Source organism: Sabethes cyaneus, chromosome 3, assembly GCF_943734655.1.
Source record: "Sabethes cyaneus chromosome 3, idSabCyanKW18_F2, whole genome shotgun sequence".
Lineage (NCBI taxonomy): Eukaryota > Metazoa > Arthropoda > Insecta > Diptera > Culicidae > Sabethes > Sabethes cyaneus.
In genome coordinates, this window is record NC_071355.1 from 176386920 (window position 1) to 176401107 (window position 14188).

The following is a 14188-nucleotide window of genomic DNA, read 5'->3' on the forward strand; positions in this document are numbered from 1 at the left end:
CTTGAATTTCTCTCATAATGTTTTCCCATCGTTCTTCTTCCGAAACTGTTGACGTATTTTCTAAGGCAACTCCGTTGGTGCTACTGTTGGTAACGTTCGCGATTATGGCGTCTCTCTGTTTTGCTGTATTATCTGCGTGGTAGGGGAGCTGATTGGTTCGTTGGCGTTTCCGTGTTTTGTTTTGATCCTTGTTGTTTTCCTTATATAGTTTGACTGCTGCCTCGATTGGTTTCCTTTCCCGATTTGTACAGCTCCATTGTTCTTTCAACGGATTGCCTCTAGTCCTCTCTGCAAATGTTTCGTTCAGTATTGGAAACTCGTCAACTTTGCTTAGCGGTTCATAAATATTTTGGCTTACAACGGGGTAATGTAAGCGAGCTTCTGTAAAGGTTAGGTTCTTTCGCGCCATTAGTGATTTAATGTTATGTTGTCTTTTTCGTTCTGGGCACTGTTGATCTGCTGATTTGTGATTTGCGCTCCGACAATGTATGCACCACTGAGCTTTGGTACAGTTATTGTATTCTTCGTCATTCTCATGTCTTTGAGTGCATCTTTCACATCGTTTTGCTCCTTTACAGTTGTCTGTACGATGTCCGAATCTCAGACACTTGAGGCACATCGTAATTTTTGGGGTAAATGGAAAATTTTTGCTGTGACAGCAAAAGAGTTTTACACTACTGGGAAGTTCGTTTGCTCTAAACGTTATAATGAGACGATTTATTGGGATTGGATCGTAGTTTTCTACCCGTTTTGTCATTCGTACTACATTTACGATGGGAACGTCGCACTGTATATCACCTTTGATATCTTCAAAGTCGATGTCAGTGGGAACACCAGCAATCATGCCTGATATACAGACCAGATGTTTCGGAATATACGCCTTGTAAATGTTACTATTGTCATTAACCATTTCGACAATTTGGTTTGCCTTAGTGTAACTGCTCAGAAATACCATTATCTTATATTGGCCCAAATATTTCATATCTGTGATGAACAATTTGTACTCAGGCATTCCACGCAAATATGCTCCTAATGCAAACTTGTTTATTTTGAGGTTATGTTCGCTCCTGTTCTTCAGTTCGATGTAAATGCGATATGGCGCCGCGTCCATTGCATTGTAGGTTATGTTTGTGTACTGCCTACTGTTTTTCAACGAATTATCCGCGTTTGTGTTTTTATTAGACGTTTGTTTGGGTATTGTTCCGGTATATCGGTCCGGAGGATCCTTAAGTCCCCCCATTTTAAAATTTATTGACTGCTCTCAGCCTATTCGTTATCCGTTATCCCTCAGATAATAAAATTTTTGATCGATCTAATTCTTTTTACAAACGACTTGTCTGTGTTAATTAACATTAAAACTTCGCTTTTCGCTTAAAAAGAAATTTTCGTAATTCACACGCGGAAACACTACCAATCGCTCGCGGCGTGACAACGAGAATGAACTAAAAACTTCGCTTAATACATATTGCAAAACCGTTAAACTAAACCAAACGTCACCACAAAGCGAAAGCACAAACTAATAACAAAATATACACGGCAGGCCGATTTTACTCAACCGAAGTGTAAAAGACACACACAGTTTTTTATACCCCCGACCCCGACGGATCGCAATATCTCAATTTCTCTCTTAGTTCCGAATAAGTTATTTAGCCGGTTTCGCTAATTTGGTTTTGTTAAGGAATAGAATCTTGCATTTTCGTTCGATGGAATACAGAATAAGCTTGTTAAATCTCCACTCAGATATAAATGAGACAAACTCAGTTTTACACTTCGTTGTTACGCGTACGCGTACGCCTTTTTCAAATTTTAGTCGCGATATGTTCTCACCTATCGTTACTGCATGTTGAATATAAAAGAATATGTCAAGATCTGCTGACAGTTTTATCCTCCTACGCAAAAATTTTCACGAGCTCTAATTTGGTCGGAAGTGTGTAGTTATTTTAATATTAAAGCAGTTAAATCTCATTAACATACTCCACGGTTCTCTTTAGTATAAAGAAGCACATTCATTGAGGTCAGTACAGAAAATGATATATTCATGCAGGTAAAATTTCCTTTACATAAGTGCTAATTGATTTCACAGACGGCTGAAATACTATTAGAACGATGTCATTCAAGAAGGACGTGGTCCTACTAATTAAGCCCTACTACTGGGTCAACATTCTTATGAGTATTTCATATATTGCGGCCAAGCGTGCACCAATGATCTGCAACTATCTATGGACTTATCTGTTTAATCAGCAAGATCAATGCGAACTGGATGGCCGAGAGACGGAAATTTTGTTCTTTTTGCTGATTGTGGTAATGATTCGAACCAGAAAAACGGGAAGCGTTACTATGATTAACTACCTGACATCTAGTTTTACCTACACTAAAATAGCCAATCTAGGATTGTGGTTCTACAGCGATATTCGATTAGGTCTAATTTATGGAGCACTGTTCATTCTAGTAGCACTAACTCTTCCGGAACCCACCTATTCCGGACCCGATAACGTTGTGTACTTGCGTTCGGAAAACGGTTTGGATGAAGAGCTGGAGCGAGACAAGCGGGTCAATTGGGTAGTAACTTTCTACACTGTATGGAATCCGGCCTGCGCCAACTTTGCTCCAATTATCGCCGAGTTATCGGCGGAATATAGTCTACCTAATCTTAAATTTGGTAAAGTTGATATAGGACGATTCCCAAGCATCGGTCAAAAGTATCACGTCTCCGATAGTTCATTTAGTCGGCAACTTCCCACAGTGATATTGTTTCGTAATGGCAAAGAAGTGGCCCGCCGACCGCACGCGGATGCCAAGGGTAAACTGGTTAAGTTTTTCTTCTCTGCCGACAACGTTAAAGCTGCCTTCGATCTAAACAACCTCTACAAAGAGTGCAAAGAAAATCCAATCAAGGGACCAAAAGCAATTGCATCGACCACAGAAAAGAAGAAAAATTAAAACAAATATTGAGTTGTGAAATAATCGTATAGCATTTAGGAATTGTCGATTTTATTTGACATAAAATGTGTGCCGTTTTAATTTATGTTAGTTTTGTGATCCGTCGGATTTCGTAAAAAACGAACAAGCTATTTAAACTAGATAATTAAAACATTGTCGTGGCGTAATCTAGTATCTAATTGCAATTAGTGTAAAAGTGATAATTATCTATTCGCGTTGAACGAATACGTTTTTCAAGCATGCTACACAAATCACGAACCTTTTCGTCCGTCAAAGGTTTGGTACAGTAATGCCATTAGTATAGTCTAGACCGCCTTCGCATTCATCGGTCTTGTGTTGAAATATTTTTAAGGTCGCAAACAATGGATCGAAGAGAATGTTTATCGTAGTCAATAAATCTAGTGCATTTTTTTCGTTGAAAACCTGCATATGTTCATTTTTTAAAAAAACCTCGTTATTAAATATCCTCCAACAAAACATTATGCACAATGTTTTCAAATTAAATTTTCAGCGAATCACCATCCATCAATGCTCAATCACATCGGAAAATTATTTTTAAAAATAGTAAGGGCTTGCAGACAAGAATATAATAAACAAAAAAACAGTTATGCATGATTCTTATATAATCCGATGTTTCTTATCAATTAGCGTGGGACTGTCTTTATCCAGTTTTATCACTTTGCGCATTTCATAATTGATTGATAAGGTTAATTTTCTAGTAAACGCTATGAAGGGCGCTTTCCTTGTATGCTGTTGCAATACTTCTTAACCTTCTGCGGCAGAGGTACCCTAATTTTAACGATTATGCTGACGTGATAGTCTGCTGGACGCCTAAACGTATTATTGAATTCAGTTTTTAATGATTTCGCATAACAAATCTTTTTCATTTGTCTGTTTTCGGTGTCTGTCAGATTGTCACCTCAGCCGCAGAAGGTTAAAATAGTATTTTGGAAAAGTAGGAAAAATGCCACAATCGATTAGCAAAAGAATGCTAACTTGACTTTCGTTCAGTTTTTTTCTGTCAGTTTTTGTTTGAAATTGGCCTTGAAGTGCGACTCTGGTCTAACAAGCCCGTCATCGTCTGTTCGAATCTCGACTGAGAGAGACTGTAAAGGCCCAGACACAATGCATACGGATTTTACTACGTTGCGGCAATTTGACAGTTTTTCCATGGGTTTTCTGTCAAATATCCGCAACGTAGTAAAATCCGTATGCATTGTGTTTGGGCCTTAAGTCAGCAGGATCGTAGCACTAGCCCCTCGTAAATGTGTTGTATACTTATACACTTGGCTACGAAGCGTATCGTACAAAAAAGAATGTATGTAATTCATATTTAAACGCGAAAAATCTGCTTTTATTATTTCACAATTAGTTTTAACAAAAAATTTATTTCGCTGCAAAAATATGTTACAAACAAAGTAGTTTCTTTAGTTGAAACTGTATTTTACAGGTTTTATTACAACAGAATAGATTTGGCTGGGACCTTTTAAAATGACGGTAATGCTTTGTTTCTTGTAAATAATAAATATATCTATCAATAATGAGAAATGAAAAATTTGATCACATCAAGCTAGGACCAGCGAACTCGAACAAACCCACGTGCATAACGTATACCGTTATGAATCAAGTAAGACAGTAGGAGTGCCCATGGATTATAGTATTGCAAATTGCATCAAAAACGCGAAATGCAAAAATATTGCAAACAGTTTACAAGTAAAATGCTAGTAGCGAGTTGTCAAATATTTATGTCAACTTATTGCAAGTGTCAATCCCAAGAAATTGACATGAATAATTAACGGCTCACTACTGGAATTTTGCTTGCAAAATGTTTGCAAGTTTCTTGCATTTCGCGTTTTTGATGCAATTTGCAATAACGTCCCAGCACATGATTTCTGCCGGTACCGCCTACCAACAAAACTTTATAAACCTGGCTGAGAAACGCTGGCAACGGCTTTAAACTGGGTTGCATTCCAATCGTCCTGATTCTACATTACGATCGGGCCCGTTCCGATCCGTTGATCGTGACCAGCTATGGTAATGCATGAACACGGTTTTCTAAACAGACGAGCGACATTGGTCCGAGTAATGAGTGTCGTCCGCCTCTCGAGTCCCAAGACGCGACGAGGGTTGAGACAAGGTGATGTTTTAGGAAGAATCTCAAAAGAGATAAACGCGCACCTTCTACGGACGGCAACCGTTGATGGCAACGAACTAGAAACATTGGCGGAACTAAAGGGGGCTAAGCCCCCCTAGAAGTGATTTAGCCCCCCCTAGAAGTGATTTAGTCCTCCCTAGAAACATCGATTTGGCCGACCAACAAAATGGTCGAAAAAAATGCCGGGGCTATAGCCGCCCCTAGAAATGAGCTCTTGTTCCACCAATAACTAGAAATGGTAGATAAATTCGTGTATTTGGGATCGCTGGTGCTCGCGGACAGCAGCAAAACGAGCCAGCAACACATTCAAGCGAGAAATCGGTCGTACTTTATCCTTCGCAAAACGCTACGATCAAGAAGCATACGCCGATGTAAGAAGCTGATGATGTGTAAAACCCTCAATAGACCTGGACTTGAGACTGTGACGCTGCTTACGGAGGACATATGCGCTCTTGCTGTGTTCGAAGTTCGCACGCGCACGGATAATATTAAGCGAAGTACAAACTGAAAGCGGGGAGTGGCGGAGGTGTATGAAACACGAGTCACATGCACTGCTTGAAGAGATTCTCATCGTAGAGCTGGCGAAATACGGTAGGCTGCAGTGGGCCGAACACGTCGTACGGATGCCAGGCGACAGTACGACGAAACGAGTTTCTTCACCAACCCCACCAGCACCAGGAACAGAGAGGTTCAACGTGCAAGATGGCTCGACCATGTCGAAAGTGATTTGCGACTTCTGAAACGCCTGATGGGAAATTGGCGTCGAGTGACCCAAGATCAAATTGAATGGAAACGACTACTTGAAACAGTGCGAACCACACCGGCTCTATACTGCTGATAACGATGACGACGAATGCCTACTTTCGAAGAGTTAGGTACTCCAACTCTTAAAGACGGATGGATTTGAACACGTGTAGGATACGAAATTACTGATTTGCTGTTGAATGCTAAGCGGTGGAGAGTAAAACAAAGAGAGCTTAAGAAAATTTTCTAAGCATTTTTATTTGAGATTAGTAATATGGATTATGGGCATGCACAGTCTGCATACAGTTGACCGTGATCCTGAAAAGCAAAAAGTTCCAGAAGGCAGGGATGGTTCGATCACTTTGACTCAATTGTGATTCATTTGACTGTACCGTTTCAGCCGAGCAAAATTTGACAAAGTTATATATGGGACATTTGTAAAATTAGTTACTGTCCATAATTTTGCTGAATAAAGTTTTACTGTATTTTTTGTAATTACGGTGCTAAAATGCTGCTAGCTCATTAGTAGCTCAATGAACTTTACTCTGGCATCAATTGTTTCAAAATATTCATATAAGTAAGAACGAAATTATTAAATTAATAAAATATCGAATACCGGTGTCACCTCACTTAACATTTTTAAATCAGAGCACATGGTGACTTTAGGTGAGTTAATCGAATTAATCTATCTGGTGATTGTTATGAGATGTAAAACTGGTAACCCGAATAACACAATAATGCGCTTGTTGATAATCGATACTCTAAAGAATCGATTTCAGAAACATCGATCTCGTAGTAACGATGTTTTTGGCAGTAATCGCCAAAAATAAGTTAACAATGTTACGCGATTCAGTTCGTGTTTGTGTTCTATTTTGTGGTTCAAGAGTGCTCTAGTTTTTTTTATAATGACACGATAATGCTTCCACTTTTCTGTTAGAGGAAAATCTCCACTAATATTTCGTGTATTAGGGTCCCTACTTTCGGTTCCGTCCCGTCCGAAAATCTTATTGGAATCTTACCGTAGAAAGGAACGAAATAGGATTAATTCGCAATGACTGCCGCTGCAATTCAGTATCTTAAAAGCCCCGAACTCGTGGTTAAAGTTCAGGAGTTTTTCGGCATTGAATATCTGAAGCAGCAAAAAGAAAAAATCGATTCCGGTGAGCAGACTAACAACAGCAATGGTCATGGGAGCTGGCCAGACAAGAAAAAAGCTGCCAATGGAACCGCGACGACAGTGACGAATGATAGAAATGATAAGAATCTAGCGCAAGATAGCAATAATGATGAAAAGTATCGAGTGAATAACAAATTTTGGTATTACTTCTTCGTAATTGGAACCGAGCTGGGAGATGAGATTTTCTACGCTACTTTTATTCCTCTGTGGTTTTGGAATGTGGATAGCGCTGTTGGTCGACGTGTCGTCATGGTTTGGTCAGCAATAATGTATGTTGGTAAGTTTTGGTCTGAAAAAAATCTACAAGCGAAAAGCTGTAATACCATCTGCCCCTTGTATTGCAGGTCAAACATTGAAGGACATAATTCGATGGCCAAGACCTAGTTATCCCGTTAGTCGGTTGCAAAAGAAATGGGCCCTAGAGTACGGGATGCCATCCACGCATGCGATGGTATCCGTAGCAATACCATTCTCTGTTTTAATATATACTTATGATAGGTTCAGCGGAATTAGGTGGAATCTTAAACACAGGATCACTTATTGTGCCATTTTTTGCAGGTATATTTATTCACTGCCGTTCGGGTTGGCATTCGCTTTGGTTTGGTGTGCGGTAATCTGCTTTAGTCGAGTTTACTTGGGAATGCATACTGTGTTGGTAATAGATTTACTTGATTTTACTGTTCTCTAATCCATACATATTGTTTTTTTTTATCAGGACATAATAGCCGGATTAGTCTTAGTAGTACTACTGATGATACCATTGATTCCGATCGTAGACACATTAGATTACATTATAGTTACTAGTCGATGGTCGCCAATTTTTGTGTTGACTGTTTCCATTACGCTTATAGTGTTCTATCCAGATTCGGGGATTTGGACACCGACAAGGTACTGCGATAAAACATTAGAGAACATTATCAGATGATCGTCTATTTGTTCCTTATAGAGGAGACACTACCCTTACGGTCAGTGTTTGTGCCGGAATCGAAATTGGCGCTTGGTTGCATTACATGCTTGGCGACTTTACGGCCCCGATCAACCCGCCACCATATGAAATCATTTGGCCTTCATATGCTATGCTGGGCATGCTGCTGCTCCGAACAGTTCTCGGATTATGTTGCATCGTGGCGACACGTGCTTTGGGAAAGTCGATTTCATACGCATTTGTCTGTTTTCTACTGGGACGCGATAAAAATGAGCTACGCAGATCGGAAAATACTCTAGAAAACAAGAACAAAATCATTGTTGAATTGTCGTACAAGTTTTTCACCTACGGAATGATTGGCTTTAACACACAATATCTCTTACCTACTGTGTTCAAACTGTTGCGTATAGGTCGACCTGATTTCTATACAGAAATTTGATTTCACTGAGTACAGACGAATAAATCGTTAAACATTCCAAACGCGACAATGCTTCTGTTGACGTCTACAGTGAATATAGATGGCCGAGGCAAGCACATGTTATTTTTTCTGATAGAATCGAATGTAAACTTCTTAAAGTTCGTTAGTGAAGTATCTCCACTTTTCCAGAATTTCAATTAGAATTTTATCATCCAACGTGAATTGTTGGTTTCCTTAGCAAAAGGAATAAATATGGTACAACAAGCAACGATTAACATATTTGGATTAATACTAGTGAATACTTTTAATACGAATTAAATTCAACATCGTTAAGCAATTCTATACAACGTTTTCTCGTTTCTTACTGAAAGAAAGATTTTATCTCGTCATCATAATTTATTCTAAATTTAGAAATTCCAAAACACATTAACCACGACTTACTTGTAGGAATATACCTTAGTTTCGATTAAAATTTTAATTTCAATATAGTTAAATATGAAACACTGTTTGTATTTTTTTATCACAGTATATTTTACAAATTGAATAATTTTGTCTAAAACCCATAAAATTGTTTAATGTACATTTTTACAGTCTTTATGACATTAGCAACGCAGATTAACAAACTTGAAACACCATCAAAATTATTTACAATAATAAATTAAAATGCACATTAACATATCCCATCACCATGAAAAAAACGACAAATTCCCAATAGCCTTTATAGTTCTTCTCTATCCTCGACCGTACCTTGGTCGCTCTCCCGCTGTCATAGATCGAGATGTAAATATTCGGCAATGAATACGCGGAACATTTTGACTAGATTTTGTACAGTTTTCAAATCTACGGCAGAGCCATCATCAGCCAGCTTATGCCACACTTCCGGGAAAGGCGTAGGAATGATATGCAGAACAGGAACCTGCCGCTGCAGGAATGGAATGTGGTCATCTTCAATATAAGCGTAGAACGATCGAGGCTGGAAATAGCGAGCTGGTGGTGGTTGGCTAGGTACCACGCTGCTGTATGCGTCGTGCTCTAAATGTCCTGATTTGTCTAACCGCTCTTCGATTGAAAGAAGGTGAGCATACCAGTTTTCGGTATCTTTAAAATAGCTATAAAAGTTTGGATGGGCGGCCCCTAGTAAATCTAGCAGCACCAGTATATCAATGCGCTTTAGTTTGTCTTCAGCTTCCCAGCGAGACGCCAAATGTCGAGCTCCGTAGATTGAGTCCGTCGGACCCCACTGTTTGAAGGCTTCTTCACCGTCGAAAAAGACAAACTGCAGGCTCAGTTTGTTGCTTGATTTTGTACTCTCAAGCAACGGCTTCATAGAATTGGCCAAATCCAACAGCATCGCACAAGGAACTGCTGAATCAGTCGCTCCTATAAACACCTCGTTCTTGAAGTATTTGCTATCGTAGTGACAGGCAAGAACAAGAAAACGTTCCGCGTTTGGATTAAGGGTTGCCACAATATTGGAAAACTTCAGCATCCCAAATATTGGTGTGCTGTCCTCGAATTCGTCCAGTTCCACTGTCCAACTGAGTTTTTGCATGTAGTCCACTATATACTGTCGAACTTCTTCATGACCGGGTGTTCCCACAACACGTTCTACTAACAGCTTCTTTAAAACATCGCTCAAATTGTTCGATTTCGATAAAGTAGATAATTGTTCTAATCCTGCAAGAGAAATCTCTTGCGGACGATGATTTTCCTGAAACACGTGAAAAACTATTCTAATTTTATTGTTCTTAACAAAAAAAACTTTATGCATACCTTTGTCTGGTCCTGATTCGCTGGAAAATTGACCTGGGCTTGTATTTGCACCAGAACTACAGCTAAAAATACGTAAAATCCCTGCTTTCGTGGCATTTCTGATCACAGCTTAAAACTTATAATAGAACACAATGGAATGCTTTGTGTTTCGCATGTACAATGATAATAGCAGGCCAAAATTCACACTTGTGCACTAAAAAATGGCATTGAAAACCCCACTTTTTTGCTTGGAATAGTTTGTTTTTAATCACAGAATTACACACAGCATTTCATAACCAATGCAAACGTCATTATCCACACCTGCCAATCGCGTCTGAACTGTTTAGGGTATACTCTCCTGTAATGAATCTTTGCTTTTAATTTCGACTTAGCACATTACATATGAATTCCGAAGATTTAAAGTTAAGCTTAAAATGGATGCAATCAGTTGTCACACAGTCGTTTTGTGTATTTGATAAACTGATTGAAGTCTTATCTCTGATAATGAACGAGATATAATACGGAAATATTCATCACTACTATGTTGGACATGAGGAGAGTTTAGAACTATTGACAATTTTATTTCAACGATTTAATAATGATAATTTATAAGAAAAATATCTTCAAAACAATAATTATGAAAAACACGTGTTATAATAACACTTACATAATGCGAAATATTAGCAACTCAGAAAACAAATCGCATCCATACTAAAGTAAAGTTGGACCGACTGTGATCAATGTTATCAAGTACAATTGAGCTGCCAAAAATCGTTCCAAACGAATAGGAAACAAAGTTCACCGTTTCTAATTCTAACAACGAACATCATTGTTACTTATTTTATATAATTTAATCCAGCAAAATAAACCTGTCGAACTAATTAATGTCAATCAAATCAACGCCATTTCTTGGATCAAGAGGGCTTAAGTTGCTAAAATTTTTCTAGTGATTATGGTCGCTGGATGGTCTTCTAACTTACTAACGTATTCTGGTGTGATATCCCATACCCATAGGATTTCACATGCTTAACAATGTTCCGTCAACGTACTCGGACCATGGATGTCCAAGTTTCTTGGCCTTGGTCCACGTGCTCTAACCATTTAGCATGCTGCGCAACACTGTGTCTAGTTCCAACCGGATTCGAGGCGAATATCATTTTTGCGGAGTTGTCGTCCGAGATTTTGACAGCATATCCCGCTCATTGTATCCTTCAAGCTTTAGCGACATTCTGGAGACTGAGTTCGCCGAAGAGCTACGCCAGCTCGTGGTTCATCCTTCTCCATACACCGTTCTCACATACCTCGCCAACGGACACGACGTTCGAAAACGGCCCGTGCTTTCAAGTCCCTGTCAAACTTTATCCACGATTCGTGTCCATAGAGGGCTACCGTTCTTATCAGCATTTTGTAATGATACATTCAGTAAGGGGGTGGGGGTAAAGCTTACCAGACCTTAGAGTTTTGTGGAGCTCGTAGTAAGCACGACTTCCGGCAAGAATACGTCTGCGTATTTCTATCCCGCAGCTTTTTTCCCATATCATTAACGACCCGAGGTACGTAAATTCGTCCTCTTCTTCGAACTCGGTTTCTCCTGCTAACAGGTACTTGGTTTTAGACGTATTCACGACTAATCCAATCTTCTCTGCTTAACGTTTCAGCTTGATATGCGCTCAGTATCCACCTGGAACGTCCTTCAGACAATGTCCACGTCGTCAGCGAAATAGATAAATTGGTTGGATTTCTTCAAGATCATATACCACATGTTAAGACCCGTACACGATGTTGAATATGAGGCAGGAAATGCCATCATATGGTCGAAGTCCACTGCGCGTTTCAAAAACGCGTGAAAACGCGCCCGGAATCCTCACATGGTACTGTACACTGTTCACAGTGGCCTTAATCAGTCTTGTCACCTTCACAGGGAAGTCCTTTTCGCCCATCATTTTCCATAGCTCTTCACGGTCGATACTATCATAGGCAACAGTAGTCCATTGTCGATCGCCCGCCCACAAAACCAACTTGAAAACTTCCCATAAATCTAAATGCTCCTTAGCGACAATAGTCGGCAAAAGATTATCTGAGAAAGCACTGTATAGGAGGCATTGAGAACAGTGATTACTCGGTAGTTTCCACATTTCAACTTGTCGCCCTTCTTGTATGCAAAGCCTTGGGTTATAAAAGTCTTTAATACTAAACCCTTCTTCATCGCCAAACTTCGCTGCCGGTGCAACGATCCTACTGACTCTAACGGCACTGCTCAGCCGAAATTCGAACATACGGTGACTGGTTTGTTAGACCAACACTTTTCGGGTAGCTGTTCTGTTTCCCAGACCCTATTAGCCGACACAGACAGGTAGCCGATCTTTTCGGTTGCACCTTAATAAGTTCCACTGTGTCGTAATATTAGTCAGCAATCTTGTTCTTGAGCTGCTCAAAACCACTTCACCTTTTGTGGCAGTCGGCACATCATTCGCCGTACTTATGTAGTCATTCCTCTTGTTGTCTTGTTATTCCGTCTCCGCGCCATTCAGGTACTCATTATTTATTTATTTATTTATTTATTTATTGTCGCCAATCAATATTGTAGGCCATTTTGAGTAACATTGAGTGCTGCTTCCAGCTTTCGATTACCCAACTTTCATCCGACAAGATCCCTACATCTTTACGAGATATGTTCAGTTTCTTGTAGAATGTACGCGTTTCCTGAGAACGATATAACTGCTCGATGTCGTCGCACTCCATTTCTTCCAGGATGAGTTTCTTAACCCAGAAAAACTGCACTCCCTCACCCAGAAGCGTACTCAGTAGCGACTTCAGATAACTTGAGTCGTTGCGGAATGTAACGTGGCGGGCGACGGTATCAAATGGGCCCTATTCTCACAGTCACCTCATCTCACCTTACTTCTCTCACGCGCCCTATTCTCACAGTCACCTCACCTCACCTAACGGCTCCCCGTTTGATTTGTACAGTCACCCAGGTGAGCGTGGTCACCTAGGTGACTGTGAGAATCGCAAATTGTCACCTCACCTGAAAAATTTAGGTGAGGTGATTGTGAGAATAGGGCCCCAAATGTTTGCGTCAAGATAGGTCTAACGTCGATGATGTATCCATCAATTAAAACACGTTCGAGTCAGTCTGTTATGGTGGTGTCCACGTGTATCGATATGGGAGGATATGTCGGAAGTAGGTACTTTGTACGGCCAGATTTTTGGAGGCGGTAAAGTTAATGAGTCCATGGCCATGTTCGTTCGTAATCGTGAGTGGGTGTGCGCTGAACTTTCCAATAACCGGTCTGATTTCCTCCTAGACAACCTGAGCGTCGAGGTGTCCGATTTTGATGTCATGTCTCGGAACGTTGTAGTATTCACGCTCAAGCTACGCGTTAAACGCTTCCGTATCGTCCTCGTTACTTTCTAGGTCACCTATTTTATCTTACCCTAGTTTTACTAGTCTCACTTAGCCTTCTCTTGCATTCGGATCGATAACGATTGTACAAATGGCTGAGAGATAAGAAGGGGGGTTGTCAAAATAAGGAAAAAGGCATTATTGCAACTTTCGAAACAAATAGAATTTGTGACACGAAAGTGGCTGGAATACAAAAAGGGAGTGACCTCTGACAAGTCTGTTTCTGCTTGCAGCACGAGGTGGGGCAGTTAGAGCCAAGTCTGTCCAGGGCTGAGATAAGGTGGTTGTGATAATGATAAAAGAGTCCATGCGGACAGGGCTAGCGCCATAATGCGTTGGTGATGATGAATTAATGAGGAGGAAGAAGAATAACAGAGCCTGATTCTTTCATACCCGTTATAATTGTGTAATAAATAGTATTAAATTGAATGAATGGACTTATCTTGATGTTCTCCTTCCTTTTGTTTATCCGCTTCCTGCCTATCTCAGTCTGTCTGGTTCGCGTTTCCAAATACATGTTAGCCTTTCGACGTCTTCAGGCCGTCCTCTCTGTAGCAGTCACCTATGATTGGTCTCTTGCCGCCCCTCACGACAACATTAATATCGTCTATAAAACTGCCAGAACTTTTGAAAAACAGAGCAGATGTGATATAATGGAGGCCTAGCACTCG

The 14188-nt window shown here is 40.1% G+C and overlaps 3 protein-coding genes across 3 annotated transcripts; 2 read left to right on the forward strand and 1 right to left on the reverse strand.

Annotated features, from left to right (window-relative positions):
- Window positions 1-1902: 1902 nt before the first annotated feature.
- On the forward strand, window positions 1903-3517 carry LOC128742940 (thioredoxin-related transmembrane protein 2 homolog). The gene is made up of 2 exons (XM_053839439.1): window positions 1903-2014; window positions 2084-3517. The coding sequence occupies exon 2, from the start codon at window positions 2107-2109 to the stop codon at window positions 2938-2940; it is 834 nt and encodes a 277-aa protein (XP_053695414.1). The 5' UTR covers window positions 1903-2014; window positions 2084-2106; the 3' UTR covers window positions 2941-3517.
- Window positions 3518-6694: 3177 nt separating this feature from the next.
- LOC128742774 (sphingosine-1-phosphate phosphatase 1-like) lies at window positions 6695-8687 on the forward strand. Its single transcript, XM_053839226.1, has 5 exons — window positions 6695-7293; window positions 7361-7514; window positions 7575-7671; window positions 7732-7904; window positions 7963-8687. Exons 1-5 carry the CDS (start codon window positions 6891-6893, stop codon window positions 8378-8380), a joined length of 1245 nt encoding a protein of 414 aa, XP_053695201.1. The 5' UTR covers window positions 6695-6890; the 3' UTR covers window positions 8381-8687.
- Window positions 8688-8884: 197 nt separating this feature from the next.
- Window positions 8885-10498, reverse strand: LOC128741247 (glutaminyl-peptide cyclotransferase-like). Its single transcript, XM_053836913.1, has 2 exons — window positions 10133-10498; window positions 8885-10070 (listed from the first exon to the last, which is right to left on the reverse strand). Exons 1-2 carry the CDS (start codon window positions 10226-10228, stop codon window positions 9126-9128), a joined length of 1041 nt encoding a protein of 346 aa, XP_053692888.1. The 5' UTR covers window positions 10229-10498; the 3' UTR covers window positions 8885-9125.
- Window positions 10499-14188: the final 3690 nt, after the last annotated feature.